Consider the following 16,215-nt stretch of genomic DNA (forward strand, 5'->3'; position numbering starts at 1 on the left):
AGGTTATTCTGGTCACCAAATTTTACGGAAAGGTTGCTAAAAAGTTGGATTGTTTTGGGGTAGCCACTCTTTTCTGCCTTCTGCTGCCATCCAGGGTTAATTTCCCTCTCCACACCCCTCATCAGTGACAGTGCCCTGCTTTCACTTGTTCCTCTCCTGTGCTAAGCACTGCTTATAATGGCTAAAATACTGTCTTGGGCTTTAAGCTTGAGAAAAAGCATGCAAGGAAATCCTGTAGCAGCTTGTTATCCTGGGTTATCTTGACTAGATGGACTTAACTCTGAGCAGTTACTATGAAACTCCAAACCCTCCCACAGTCTTATGAGGAAAAAGGTTCCACATCCTGGAGCAACCTTGGCTACTCCAGGCATAGGAGGTCCAGTATCTGAATGCATTTGTACAACTTTCCTAACACCACCCTTTCTCTCTTAATATCCCACAATCTGACATCAGGCAGAAGCATCTGACAACGCACACATCTTAAGGACAGAATCACACTGTGTATACACCTCAAACCATGCTGAAGTAGCAGCAAAGGCCAAATAACCCTGTTCCAAGTAAAAGCACACATTCCCATTAGCAAAGCTCCACTGTGATCCCAGGCCCTGTCCTGCCCGTCACTCGTGTTACCTCAGGCTGCTGACTCCACTTTCCATCCATTGTAGCTCTTACTCTACATTCCCTTTTGACATAAAGCATTCCATTATCTCCATTTCCTGCTGAGGTAATACCTTTCCTAATCCTGGGCAACAACAACAGCCCAGGTTGTGAAAAAAAGGCTTCACATGGAGTACCTCTGCATCTGCAATTACTGTGTTGCTGAACCATATCACAAAGCTGATGGCTTCACCCAGATGCTTCCAGTAAATCTCTGACTTGGAACAATCTTTACTAAGATTCTGAATATGCCACCTGTGTTTTCTCAGAGTTATGACCCATGTCATTGCTTGGTGTGAACTCATAAGGCTGAAGTGGCACCACAAGGCTCACATTCCTGTTTACAGGAATGCGCTGCCAAAAGGTGAGTTCAGATCCAGGCATGCATTTCCCTTCAATGTGAGGTTTTCTGGTATGAAATTCAGGTTCATCCTGGGTTCAAATTTTTTCAGTTTAAATTTTTTCAAAAAAGCACTTCACAAAGACCTCAAACCCTCAAATTACAGCCCATAGTAGGAACCAGCTAAAGCAGCACATAAATAAGAACACAAACGAGTTTGTTAATTCCCCTTTCCCTTTCTGGCTTCATTCCCTTGAGCTAGAACACCAAGCCATGATCCACACATGAATAATGCAGCTGCTGTTTAAGAGTTGATTCAACAACAGAAATTTGTAACCTCTCTCCGTGTCAGATATTTATAGGAATGTTCCTGACCACCTTGCTTTGATGTCACTGAAATGCAGAGGGGTACATGATACAATTGTAGGAAGCTCTTCCTCCAGAGGAGCACTTCCAGAAGGCCACTCTAATTGTGCAGGAGCCACAACCCCAATAAATCTTTCTGTCCTCAGGAGACAGCAGGATGAAGAGAAGTTCTAACCACATCCATTATTCTTCTCTATTCACACTCCTTGCAAAGCCTGTAGTATCTGTAAACATCCAAAACCACCCTGGAGCAGTCCTCTGCTGCCCAGCTGAGTGCTGGATTTAGAGCACTTTTATGTGCAGGAACGAGCTGTAACAGATCCTGCACTCTGAATCACTATATAAATATTTAAGTAAACAAGTCACTCCAGTGTTTTCTTTACCAGTGCATGAAGCAACACGATGGTCCATCACGTGCTGGGATGCAATCCTAGTGCACAGAACTGGTGCACTGGGGACCTCTGTCCTGTGGGCCTGCTTGGTGCTGCCACCTCATGAGGTGACAGAGAAGGTCCTGCCTCTGCACTGCCACTGAAGTAGAAAGGATCCCCTGCAGTTTGCACCACCACCCTTCCCTCGGCCCCAGCCTCTGGAGGCAGGGATGAGACCGACCTCTCCGAGCCCTCGGAAGGTAAGGAGGGGATATGTGGCACTTGTGTGAGCCAGTGACTCAGTGCATGAGTCCTGATGGTTTGGGTCTCTGACAGCAACTCCATGCAACTTACTCTGTCCTTTCTCTGCCTCAGACTTCTACATGGGCTGCCCTATTCTCATTTGAGATTTTCCATTTTCCAGACATAACCTTGAATGAAGATTGGTCTTTTGGCCTTCAAGGCAACTGTGCTTTGTCAGACTGGGCTGTATGAACTAACACCTGCCCAGATTAAGCTCTCAGGTTCCTGGGTCAGTATCTCAGTATTTGCTTTTCTCAATGCACCACATACAGTACAATCCTTAATCCTTCTGGTGTTTTACACACTGGCTGTAGTGACATATCAGACTAGCTGGGCAGCAGCACCTGGAAAAGCATCTCTGGCTGCTCTCAATCTCCTCTCTGTAAATGCCACTTAATTGTCTAAGAAAAATTTGGCTGACCTTTCAATTACTGGTAATAAAATAAAAGCAATAAAGGACTCTCCACGACAGCAAGTGTCACCAGCACCCATTGGTCGCCTTCTCGTGCTGATTGGGAGGCCAGGGAGAATTCATGCTCCACTCAGGGCTGCATTTCTGGCACAGTGCTGATAAAGGAACTTGCTGGTAAAAGTCCAGGTACTAAGGAAATAAAGGAATTGTCTCTCATCCCTCCCTGTCCTGACTCCATAAACAACTCCAGAAAGGATTTCTGGGTATCTGGGGCAAAAAGGCCTTATAATCTGAGGGGTTTTGTGGAACTCCAGAGCCTGTAATATCTGCTTTCAGGGGTAAACATTGCTCTCAGCCAACTGCTTCCTAACATCTGTCAAAGCCACTGAGATAGTTGAAATTCTTTGCAGATAAAGGACGAAGTAAATGGACAAAAATCCCCCCTTCCATGCAGAAAAGTCAGGATGGGGTTTGCATACTGTTCACTCACACACATCCTGTCTCATGGCTCTTCCACTGAACTCATCTGCAGCTCAGACACTGGGTTCTTGCCCGTTGTGTTTGGTACTGCCTAAGAAAGATGCTTGGATGGGTGTTACAGCACAACAATCTCGAATAAGAACGCCAATTTGTAAATTAGCTGTTAGCAGCTCTCATAAACACTTCCCCAAGTCCTCCTCCAGTAGCAGAAATAGCTCTTCACTCTCTAAACTGCCAGGCTATTGATTAAGAACAGAAAGGCTTAGTTGGCAAACTCCTGGTGCCTGACTCATGATGAAGAGCTGTGTCTCAGCTCCCTTCGAGCAGGAAGAGCACAGCAAATACTCATCAAGTTTCTCACTTCCTTCCCAATTACAGCTTGGATTCTTGAAAAACAGAAACCTTCTTGGCAGAAGAAGCTGTTACTGAGACCATTTCTTATCTTATATCTTCCACCTAAAAAAAGAGTTTATTTACATATCACATGTCCTTCCCGTTGTGGAAAGTTGGAATCGATTCCGTACTTTCCAAAACTCTTCTGGCAAGTTCAAGCCCTCATAGCCTTATTTTCAACATGTGCACTGAAATGAGTTAAAATATAATTACTGCATGTAGAAACTATCCATCTAAATTCAGTGACCTGACCACAGCAGTCATTTCTAAATTAACCAGCAGAGCCAGGATATTACCAGCTACTGTAGGAAGATGTTCTCCTAGTTCCTTTTCCTTCGTGATGAGCCTGTGATTATTGCTAGAGATGTTCACAGCTTTGTGGATACTCTCCAATAAGACCTTTCTTTGTGTATTCTTTACTCTTACAGGCTAATTTTTGCATTATTTTAACTTGTTCAGGCAGCTCTTTCTTACAGAATCCTGAATAAAGTGGCAAAATAAGTGGAATGAATATACAATCAAGCATGTTAATGTATCTCTTGCTCTTCCACAGCAACTCCCACAGTCAGATAACCAGTCACACATAAACACCCACACTGTGAGTGTTCATCTCCTCTTCCTTCCTTCTGGTTTGTCAGAGACTAAAATAGTCATGTGGTGGTTTCCACCATTCATGCTAGAACGTCATTGTGTGGGTCAGTTAAAATGCCTCAAACACCAAAAAGATGGGTAGATGAGAAAACTAATTGCTCCATAATAATTACAACAAGTTCTGGCTTTTGAATCTTGCTTGAAAAAAGATATATTAAACGGCAAACAAACATCTGGAACAAGTGTTACCTGACTGTGACAGAATGTGCCTATTAACTGTGTCCTCTACAGGCTAATTGCTCGAGTTACTGAAGCCTCCCAGCTCTCTCTAATTCTGGGTAATGTTTTGTTTCATAAGCAATTTTCCATGTTTATTCATTTCCCTATCTCACTCATTTCCACTTGCAAAGAATAAAAGGGAGGCAACATTTGAATGGTCTCATAAACCCATAAGAGAATTAATTACTTTTATACTGGATCTAATTCATATAGGAAAAAAGGGAGTTGTGGGATTTGGATTTTTTTTCCCTTTGCATCATACTCTCAAAATCAGTCTGCACACACACACATTGTACCTAATGAAATTCATCAAATAAGCAAATATTCAGGCTGCACATCCAAGCACGGTCTCTTGGCTGACTACAAAACTAGCCTGATACTTGTCAGTATGAAAAACGTCATATAAGGAAAAGATTTATGCAAAACTAGTCAAGTCTGAGTTTAATTAAACTAAAAAAAGTACTTAAATAGCACAATTTTATACACCACAATTCCCAGCTACAATGCAACATTTGCAGTTTCTACAAAGAATTATTTCAAAAGCACAAAGGGTGTGAATAGCCAACAATTCTTTAAATATTCAATCAGCCATTATGAAAACACAGTTACTTTCTCTACATAATTTTCATCACGAGCTGGGGAACGCATGGCCAAAGGTTGAAATAAAGCCCATGAATTCACCCCATCTGTAACCACGTTCCTTTTCCCCGGGTCACTATTGATTAACACGGATGAGTGTGTGAACCTGTAGCCAACAAAAGGTGTTCCAAAGGCCTACCTGGCTCTTGGCAAGGACAGCTGCTTCCTTACTGAAGGAACTCTAAATACGAGGCTACATTTCACAGGACACACAGGGGTTCTGAGAAAGCCTGGAGTTATCTCATGGGTTATTTAAAAGCCAAGGCTGTGAGTGTGGAAGACAAGTTTTGCTAATTTCAGTAATTAACTGAGTCAGCTGGGAAGCACCAAGCCGGTGTTTTGCAGCGCCCCAGAGGGATGGGGGAATGCAGGAAGATGCAGCTGTCAGAAGCTTCAAGCAGGCAGGTGACTCAGACCGGGAAATGATTCCTTCGTCACCCGTGGAACTGCCGGCACATCATCCACCGCACACACCTCCAGGAAGATGCATTGCTGCCAGCTTGGGCCATCATAAAACACAACAAGGCCAAGAGCAGCATTATGTGCAGTGTGTATCTAGTAGAATCAAAGCATTTCGGTTTGCAGCATGTCTTGGGCTGGCTGGAGGTGGGCGCGGAGCTGTCGCAGCCTCACCACTATCGGAATGATGATTCTGGCCGCGCCCGCCCATTCAACTCAGATATATTCACCACTCTTCCACTGTTTGCTGGGGTTTCCTAAGCTTCTATTTCTAAACATAACAGCAACACTTTGCATTTATTCTTGTGGATCAATCTTCGAAGTGTTACCTATGGATGATGTGCCTAGGTGTGACAACACGCAGCGGGGGTGCACCCACTTCCCTGCCCAGGGACAAAGCAGGGTTTTAGGAGCAAGTTCTTGAACGAGGCCGTTTCGTGCTTTACACGGTGCAGAAACGCACAGTATTTGTGTGGACACGTGGTTTCCACGCTGTCCAGGACTGCTCATTTACAGCTGAACCCCTTCACCTCCTGCTCCTCAGTGGGGCGAGAAAGGGTTTCACATAGGCAGGTAACCCCGAGGTAACCTCCAGGCAAAGCATGGGGGGAACAGCAGTACCACGTCGTTTTTCCGTATTTAAAAGCCCCAGCCAGCCCAGCTGTCAGCGGGAGAGGCTGAGACCGACTCAGCACAGCACTGCCTCTCCCTCCCCGAGGGACACCGAGAGACAAGGTTTCCCCTCAGCGCGGGGTCACCAAGGGCACATGGCTTGCTCACAGCGCTGGCGGGCAGTGACCAGAGGAAGTGGCACAGCGAGGGACACGACCCCTCAGCTGCCTCCCTTGGACACCTCACAGCGGGCCAGGGCTGAGGGGCGTGCTGGCGGTGAGGGCTCACGGCCCCGGCCCCGCCCCTCAGCTCTGGCCCCGCCCCTGGCCCCGCCCCGCCCCTGTTTACCCACCGGCTGTGCACGTGGTGGCCGCGCCGCACCATTGGCCCGCGCACCGGGGCCCTGCCGCCGCCCCGCCAATCGCCGCGCTGTCCACGCGCGCTTGCCCGCGCGCGATTGGCTGCACCGCGGCGATCACGCAGCGTGACGCACTCAGGGCGTGCGCCCGCCGGACGACCAATGAGGCGGGGGCGCAGGGGCAGCCCGCGGCGAATGGCGGCGCGCGGGGCTGCGGGGCGGCCAATGAGCAGCGCGCGGGGGCGGGACGCGGCGCCGCGGGCGCTGGCGGAGACGGGCGGGTTTAAAGCGCTCGGCGAGGGCGGGCGCGGTTCCCCCGCGGCCGGGGAGCGATGGCGGCGGCCGGGCCGGGCCCGGGGGCCAGCGGCGCGGTGAAGACGCTGGCCCTGGTGCTGGAGGACGAGGCCCGGCGCGGCGGAGGCGGCGGCTACTGCAGCGGGGACACGGTGTCGGGGCAGGTGCTGCTGGAGCTGGCGGGGCCGCTGCCGCTCCGCGGGCTACGCCTGGAGGCCGCGGGACGGGCGCGCGTCGCTTGGAGCGAGAGCCCCGGCGCGGTGTCCGGGGCGGCCACCTGGGGGGTGGCGGTGCGGGCGCCGGGGCCGGGGCCGCGGCGGGAGGCGGAGGTGCGGTACCTGGACATCCGGCAGAGCCTCCTGCGAGACCCGCCCGAAGGTGAGGAGGGACGGGAGGTGGGCGCGGGCCCGGTCGCTCCCGCAGCCGCGGCGGAGGTGGGACCGGAGGAGCGGCGCTGCGGGAGCGGGGAAGGGTGGCGGGGCTGCGGAAAGGCGCCCACGGTCGGCAGCGAGGGGGAGGCGGAGGGGAAACGCTCCGGGTGGAAATGGGCATCGGGGCCCGAAGAAATGCGCAGCGACCGCGGGTGCCGGGGCACCGACAGGACAGCGCTGGCACCACGTTCAGCCGTGTGCCCGGGGGAGCTGCCACTGCCTCATCAGTGGCCGCGCGATTCCTGGTACGGTGGCTGAAAAACGCGGAATGGAGCCGGAATAAAATCCGCAGCACGATTCCCTGCGTTGTCTGGGTTTCCTGCAGAGGTTCGGCCCTTCTGTGGATTCCGTGGGTCCCTTCCGCGCTGGTTGTGCTGTACAAGCAGCTGCTGGGAAGCTGCCGTGGAAGACCCTGGAAGCAGTCAGGCTCATCCGATGGATTAAGGAAGCAGAGGAAGCTCGCTGTTGCCGAGCTTTGTCACCCAGAGAGTGCAGCACTATGGCAGCGTTGAAAAATTGAAGACAGAACAACGACATTTTGTTCTGTAAGGGTGACATGCAGCTCAGCCTGATCTGTAGGGAAAGTAGATTTAGGCCTTGAGAACTGTGTAACAGTAGGCCCTATATGAATAAATGGGGAGCTCGTATATTTATAGTATTTCTTCATACTGACCTTAAATTGTAGTTTTTCAGCACAGAAGTTAGGTTAATTGTTAATTGGAAAAGTAGATTAATTGCTGTCGTGCTGAAAAGAAACTCACTTTATGCTTTGGAGAAGCCATTTTGGATTAGAAATTGGCCTGAGTCCTGAACTGAATCTCAAGGTCTCCCATGTTTCCTTGATTCTTGTTTTTCATTGAAATCACAGCATAAATAAAGCATGGGCTGCAGTCCAGAACCCACTGGGATCAATAAAAACTTTGTGCATCTGGGTGTTTTAACACATAAATAACTTGTAAAAGTGTCTCCTTTGTTCTATTTCTGGAATAACTAAAACATACTATTCATTCTTATCCTACAGGTGAGGAAAACTTAGTTCTTCTGGATGGAAGACACGAATTTCCATTCAGCTTTCAGCTCCCTCAAGAGTAAGTTAAATAATCCAACCTGAAGGGATTGTGCTGGATGCTGCTTGTAGTGGAATATTACCTTAATGTAATTTGACTTGTGTTTTTTTTAGTATCAGCTTTATATACTTGTCTTAATCAAGTGCTGCAGAGAGGCCTTGTTTCCTTTAACTTCCCCAAGGCCCTAAAAGTACAAACTGTAAATTGGGAAATGTTTGTGTATGCAGGAAGTGTTAATGTTTAGAGCTGAATTATTAATTGAGGGTAATGATTTTATGACTGCTTGTTTCAGACCTCTGGTGACCTCTTTTACTGGGAAGTATGGCAGCATTCAGTACTTTGTGAAAGCAGTTCTGGAGAGGCCTGCAGTACCTGACCAGAGTGTGCAGACAGAGCTCCAGGTCATCAGCCATATCGATGTCAGCTCACCAGCTCTCTTGGTAAGAGGGTCCCCCACTCCTCCTCTCCTCCCCTGTAAAACCAGCTGCAAATAAACCATTTCCAAGCAGCCATAACCCTTCCCATGTCATTCCAGAGTGTCATTTCCTGACTTCTGGAAGCATATAAGCTCCCTAAGCTTTTCTCTATAAATAGATGATCTTAGGTTGTGTGAATAGCAAGCAGAGTGGTTTTTTTAATACCATTGATTACATCCCTGCTGGCAGAGATGTTCCTGCCAAAAAGTTAGGCAGGCTTCATAATAAGGCTTAATAATAGTAATGCATGAGCGCAGAGTAGTTACTCTTACCAGAGCAACTACATTCACAGGGCTGCAGTGTCCTAAACTCTACAATAATAGTAGGTTGAGGAACAGTAATTAGAGAAGAGTATTAATCATGCTCAGCCTGTCATTTAGGCTCTGGCCATTATGTTACGTATCCCTGCATTTTGCATGTCGTTTTCTAACATGAAGTGTGTGCACGCAGCTGCTCCAGAGATCCTTTCAGTTATTTCCCTATGACAGATTTGGCCACATTAAAGCATTGAGTTTTTAATAATCACTGGAAATACTGTAGAGTAATAAGAAAGATCAGGCATTAAGTAATGAGAAAATAGGCAAGATGGAAGCTAATGAGCTGGATTCTTTTATCTCAACCCATATTACGAAAATAATATAAAATTATACCTTGCACTTTCATGATAGCAACTGGATCTAAATGGTTATTCATTTAAATATGAATGAGTAATTTCTATTTTATTTAAAATGGTTGGGATAATTTTAACATCATGACGTGAACGTAACTAAGAGATGTTTTGAGCAGGCTTTTTTTTTCTCCTTCATTACATGCTTACATTTTAATCCATTCTAGAGAGAACTTAGGGTATTTTGGCAGTGACATCTGTAAGTAGAATAGCCTTTATATTCAGCAGTTAGGAGTCTGAAGGCATCGTACCCACATTGTGTAAGGACAGAGCAGACCATAGGGTACTGCACAGGAGAGGCCTGTGGGGCACATCGGGAAGGCAGTGCTAGTCCGAATGGATTCCAAGGCTACCGCCAAAAGTGCAAAACAGCAAAGTTTTTTCATTATAATAAAATACAAAACCAGTTTTCATTATGGTATTGACTGGGTGCTACTGCCCAGTAAATCATTTTGAGTAACTTTGATCCTGGGCTTGGACCCTTGATGTGTGCTTGTGAGTTTCTTCTAATGAAAATGTTCAGGCAGTGTAAGTGTCATCTAATGTGACAGTCCTTGAATAAATAAGATGGTTTTTTTCTTGCCCCTAAATTTCTGGGGGGTTGTGTGGCTTGTAAATAATGAAGGTGCATGACCTTAGCCCAGTGTATACATACATTTATCCTTTCTTAAGGATACAAAGATAAAAACAATTTACCTACTTAACTGTTAGTTGTTTGCAGATGAAATAATTCTGCATTCTTCTGCACTGAGGAACATGGGGATAAACACCACAGTACTCCATGAGATCTTTAAAAAGCTAACATTGAAGACAAAGCACATGCAAAGACACGCTGGTCTGTGTTACTTAGTCAGTCCAGTCTAAATGCAGACTGGGATTTCAAAGCAGAAATGTCCAGATTGCCAAACCTTGGTTCCATTTCACATGGTGACAAAACTACAGTTGCACTGAGCAGTTCAGGGATTCAGATGAAGTGGGTTTTAGAGCTGGATTGCAATGACTGATATACATAACACTAAACTGCAAGTGATTGAGAGCTTCATCCCATAAAATGAAAAATACTCTGTATTTTATAGACACCTGTTCTAAGAAGTCAGGAGAAGATGGTTGGCTGTTGGTTTTTCACCTCTGGGCCAGTGTCTCTCAGTGCCAAAATTGAGAGGAAGGGATACTGTAATGGTAAGAATAGTTACCTTAAAAATGTATATATTAAGCATCTAATAGGTTTGTTTTTTCTTTTAATCTCAGTGAAGCCAACACTTTGCAGTTCAAAGAATAGTTCTGTTTAATAGAAGTAAATTAAAATCTATATGAATTTAATTTTTAAAAAATCATCATGTCTTTCCCCTTGGGAATATAAATTGAAAGGAAGTCCTGTTAATAATCTTACGGAAAATCCATGTACATGTGAGTGTAAAGAACAACAAAATGTTTTTATTTGGGATAAAATACGTAATTGGGGATGTAATTAGGTTTTTACATCATACTTGTGTAGGTTCACACTTTCGTAAGCTTTAGCAGCTTCTCTTTCATCTTGATAACATTAGATACATTGAAGAAATAAAACATCTTGAAATTAATTTAGTAATATATAAAAGAAAGATTGCGGCGTAATTTGCAAATAAAGCTTTTATAGCTTGTTCATACTATTCTTAATGTTTCAAAATGAATCATTGTTTATGTGTAAAACATAGTAGGTGGCTATAATTCTGCCTGGATACCACTCTGAAAAAAATAAACGGGCTTGAGGAAACTTACCAAGTATTGTTCTCATAACACTGCAGATGATGTACGTGCTGTGTAACATGCTTTGATACTCCCAGAGGAAAGTTGGTAAATACAAATTATTCATTGGACTTTTTCTGTCTCTAAGGGGAAGCCATCCCAATCTATGCAGAAATTGAGAACTGCTCTTCTCGTTTGATTGTTCCAAAAGCTGCCATTTTCCAAACACAAACTTACCTGGCCAGTGGGAAGACAAAAACCTTCCGTCAGATGGTTGCCAATGTCCGAGGAAACCACATTGCCTCTGGGAGTACAGATACCTGGAATGGGAAAACTCTGAAAATCCCACCTGTATCCCCATCTATACTTGACTGCTGCATTATTAGAGTAGAATATTCATTAGCTGTAAGTATTGGGTTTTCAAATATGCAAGCTTTGGATACTGCATTCAGTTGGGAACAGAAGAATTTACTGAGTAGCTTTTAGGTTTTTGACTTGGGAACAACAATAAATACAAATCTAGGGAAAGGTGTCCCAGCCATTGGCAAGGGGATTGGAACTAGATGATCTTTGGGGTCCCTTCTAACCCAAACCCATTCTGTGACTGTATGAAAAATAAATATTATAAACTATATACATGAGAGAATGAAGGTCACAAAGAGATTCTGAGATGGAAAGACAGGAATAATGTGGAAAAGGGAAAAATGGTACTGAGGAAGATGCAGCTTAGTTTCAGACATGCAGAGATTATTTTGGGAAAGCATTTCAAGCTGAATGGGTTCCTCAAGTGATTCTTTCCAGAAATGGGAAGATAAGGCTGAAAGTCAAGTGCATAATTAGTTTGTCAAGATGGCTTTATTGTTTAATGTCACCTAGAGACAAGTTACAGCCAGAAGGAAGCTGCTGAAAATTAAGGAAAGCTGCCACGGTATTAGCTAAGCGTATCTGGGATGACAAGGCTCTTAATTTTTAAATAATTTGCAGTGTAGGGAGTAGGGCAGCTTTTAAGAGCAGCATTCAATGGGGTCTCATGATGTTTTTTTCTTTTGTTTGGGGGTTGTCACATAGGTGTATATCCATATTCCTGGTGCTAAGAAATTGATGATTGAAATGCCTCTGGTGATTGGCACTATTCCATGTATTGGATTTTCAAGCAGAAACTCCAGCATTACCAGCCAGTTTAGTATGGATATGAGTTGGCTGGCATTGACCATGCCTGAACACCCTGAAGGTAATAAATATATATTGAACTCTCTCTAATCCAGCACAGTACTGTCTGCAGCAGATGGGTGCAGTGCCAGTTTAAGGGCACTGCCAGGGATGTAGGCCATGGAAGTATGCCTCATGAGAAGTCTTAAATCGAGATCCAAAAGGATTGGTGAGGTTACCCTAACTCCAGCCTTCCTGAAGTCTCTCTTTACCCCACCTGAGTGAAATAGCTAACTTCTGATAGTGGGAATATTCTACTCATTACTAAATACATCTTGATACAACACTGGTTTGCTGCTGGGGTTGTCCTAAAAGCACAGCACTCTCTGTATTCCTGCTGAATCACCTAAGCTTACTGAAAACATAATTTCAGTTAGAATATTTATGACTACAGTGCACTTCCAATACAGTTTTCATGGTCCTGGATATACTGTAATACAGCTGTTGTCTTGCTGTGAATAGTTTGAAATTTGACAGTACCATCTCTTGTGTTTCAGCACCACCAAATTATGCTGATGTAGTGTCTGAGGAAGAGTTTTCCAGACATGTTCCTGCTTACCCACCACCCATTGATTGTGAGGAACAGTTGTGTTGTCCTGTCTTTGCTTACATACAAGAGTTCCGGTTTCAGCCTCCACCTCTTTATTCAGAGGTAAGAAAACAAATAGCAGGTGGTGTTTTTATTGTCAGATGGCAAAAAAAAAAACCCCAAACACAAACCTAAATGCAGGAATTGCAGGCAGTAATTGTTGTCTTCTCTCCTTAGATTGATCCACATCCAACTGATGTAGAAGAAATGCAGCCCGTTTCATTCATGCTCTGAAGAGGATTTGTAACGAGCATCATTGTGATGAATGTCTTAATCTTTCTGCTGCTTAAGCTGGTAGTGCAGCTAAAAAGGAAACAGTTTTCTTTATCAAAACCTCATTCTGTGTACAAGAAAAGCAAAGGAAAATGGAGAAGGAGGTATGAGCACGTTTGGTGATAAAAGAGAACCTGCTGGATTAGTCTGCACAGAGGATAATAGGGGAGCAGCCAAGCTTGGGATACTTGAGAAGTACCTGAATATACTGAAATGAAAATAAATAATGAAATACTGAATGTTTTCCAAAAAGTGGATACACTACACGAAGTACGAGGAGGAGATGTGTGGATCTTCTGAAGAGAAAAGAATTTATATTTTGTTTGCAACACTCTGGAAGAATGTACATAGTGTTGTTCAGAACTTCCGTAGTAGAACTTGCGTAGTAGAACAGAATGTGGGGTAAGAAAACATTTCCAAAAGATTCCAGTGTTCAAGGGGCTTCAGCTTTGCACTGTCTGCATTCAAAAAAGGAACACTACTGAAACATGGAGTGAAGTCTTAACTTCATATTTGATGGGAACCTGCCCTTCTCACGACTGCCAAGTGGTACTATTTCCTCATTCATCATGATCCTGAAGACACCCTGGATGACAGAATGGCCATTACACAATATTATGAAGGCAACCATTTCATGAATGCAAGACGCAAGTATGAAACAGAACAGTGAACTTTGAGACAAGCTTATGCACTATGCTTTCTTTCAAGGGATTTCTTAAGGGAATTATTCTAACCTCTTCTACTGTGAGTTCTTCTTCTGCATCTTAAGCCTATGGATAGCATGATAAGGGGAAGCATGGCAAGGGAAAAACCTTTTGCCAGCAGCAGGTATACTTAGCAAAATGGACAATATTTATTTATTCAAAAGCCTTTATAAGCCTACCTCTGTTTTGGATATTTACTTACGGTCAGATTTGAGACCAAAAAAAGTCTTGTTAAAGCTCCAGTATACTTCAAGGTTCTAAAAGGGACCCTAAATGGTTTCTGTGGTTAGTGAATGAGATAAGAGGTGTAGGGAGAGGTGTATATATAGCCAGAATAGACATAGCTTATAACTGAAGTGAAAGCAGACACCAGGGGAACAAAGTCCTCTGGTAATGGCACAAAGCTTTTCATTACTCCTGCATTTTTGTGTAAAGATCTATTGTCAGGGGCTGCACTGGTCATTTGCTATCCATACTATATTTGTTGGTGTGTTTCCTTGTTTGTTTTTGTTGTTTAATTTTGTTTTGGTGCAATATTTTAATGTTTTCTTCCTCAGGTCATTTAGAATAGTGAGAGTTCGTTGCTGCTAAGACTGAAGGCACAGCATTTACTTGCCCTTGTGCTGCCTTCATTTAAAGTAGAATGTTTGCTTCCTGCCAACCGTCAATGGGATAAGTAAACGATCACCAACAGATCACTTACAGAAGCAGAAAACAGCATTTCAACATGCACGTTTACAGTCCTGTCTTTGAACTACAGGGGATTTTGGACTACTAGAAATACTCCCTGTGTCTTACAGAAGGGTTTGGGGTTAAAACCCGGTGCTTTGTGTGGTAAAACAGTGTACTCTGATACCTACAAAAATAGCGATTTGAGTTTCCTTCATTTCATCAATAACTGCAGTTTAAAGAAAGTCTAAATGGTTTTTTACCAAATCTATCTTCACTTAAGAAGCAGGGATTTTTCTACAGGCATACACAGATATCTATTTTTAGTCTTCTTTTAGTATGACTCCCTTACATTGTCTGATTTCTAGCACTTCACCTCAAATCACTTTGGCATCAGTGTGAAAGACAGACTAGTGGAGATTCACGTTTCCAAACTGCAGTTACTCCTTTCATTTGCAACATTTAGTATTTAGTCTTCTATAGCAAATGCAGCTTTAACCAAAATTTGAGTGCATGATTTAGAAAGGACATTCTAAAAATGAGTATTTAAGTCTCAAGGTGTAGCTCTCATGCCTTTTTATTTGAGTGAGGGCCTGCCCATACAATCGATGCAGGATTTTCATTCACATCATCTGGAAAGGGAACAAGCATCTTTTCCTTAAACAGATACCATTATAGTTACTTGAAAAGTAATGTGGTTATGTATTAACTTGCATGTTAATAATTTAAAATCTTAGCTTAAAGAATGTTAGGTGCTTTTTTGGACTGTAATACCTGATAGGTGATGTGTGCTACCTGGTGTAATCATGGTCAAGCAAACAACAGTATGAAGGGTAAAGATGTGCTTTCCCCCCTCCCCCCAAAATCTTTCAGTTGTTTTTTATTCTTTGCAGATAAACTGTGGCCTTAGATTGTTTGCTGCAAAAAAAAGTCAACTATTACGTGTTTCTTAGGAAGCACACATGGCCCTTCAAAGGAGGGGTGAAAACAAGATTAAGTTCTGCTCTCTGGCACTTGGCTTAGTGCAGAAATTGATCCTTAAAAATAATTACTGTTTGCACAATAATAAGTTCAATATGCAGGGGCTTTGTTTTGATAACTGTGAAACAGTTTAAAAGAGACAAAATAAAAAAAGCTGTTTAACATACAGGAACATGATTGTATTTTGTACTAATGAATGAGCCCCATGGGCTCTTTGTTAATAAAAATGTCAAATCTACAGTGTGCTGTTCATCTCTGGTTTGGTGCTATGTCAGGAAATACCTGTATTCTACCCTACAGATCTCTAATTCCTCTCTGATCTGGGAATTAGGCCTTCATCTGTCACTGTTTTAGTTCCCTGAACTGTTCATAACCAAGAGCTGGAACAAATTGATGAAAAAGGGCCTACTCCCACCTGTAGTTATTATGTAATAGGGGCTCTTACCCATAAAGATGGAAGGATGTGAGTTCTAATTGGATTTCTCACCTCATATCTTAGAGGATATTTCATTGTTTCCTTTAGACAAGATCAGAGCAACAAACTAAAGATAAATACATCAGAACAACCTTATAACCAGAGTGCAGAATGACTTAAGCAGAGACCCTGCTAGCATGGGGAAAGAGGTGACAAACTGTACCGACCCTGCTCACCTGTGCCAGGAGTGAGATGATAAATCTCCATCAGGGTCCTGCCTCCCAAGGATTTGAGGAAAAACAAATGGTTGATTTCTTCTTCCTGTTTCCACTTTTGAGGGAAGATGGCAAATTTCTCCTTGGAAAGTCGAGGTGAAGATGCTGTTCAGGATCGTGGAATCACAGAGTGGTTTGGTTGGGGATGGACCTTAAAGCTCAGCTCATTCCACCCCCTGC

At 44.0% G+C, this 16,215-nt stretch overlaps 1 protein-coding gene across 1 annotated transcript; it reads left to right on the forward strand.

Moving 5' to 3' along the window:
* The first annotated feature begins 6,559 nt into the window (after positions 1-6,559).
* Positions 6,560-15,509, forward strand: ARRDC4 (arrestin domain containing 4). The gene is made up of 8 exons (XM_082290714.1): positions 6,560-6,932; positions 8,007-8,073; positions 8,345-8,492; positions 10,272-10,374; positions 11,069-11,325; positions 11,989-12,151; positions 12,627-12,781; positions 12,896-15,509. Exons 1-8 carry the CDS (start codon positions 6,593-6,595, stop codon positions 12,950-12,952), a joined length of 1,290 nt encoding a protein of 429 aa, XP_082146840.1. The 5' UTR covers positions 6,560-6,592; the 3' UTR covers positions 12,953-15,509.
* Positions 15,510-16,215: the final 706 nt, after the last annotated feature.

Source organism: Coloeus monedula (genome assembly GCF_965178545.1).
Source record: "Coloeus monedula genome assembly, chromosome: 14".
Taxonomy (NCBI): Eukaryota; Metazoa; Chordata; class Aves; order Passeriformes; family Corvidae; genus Coloeus; species Coloeus monedula.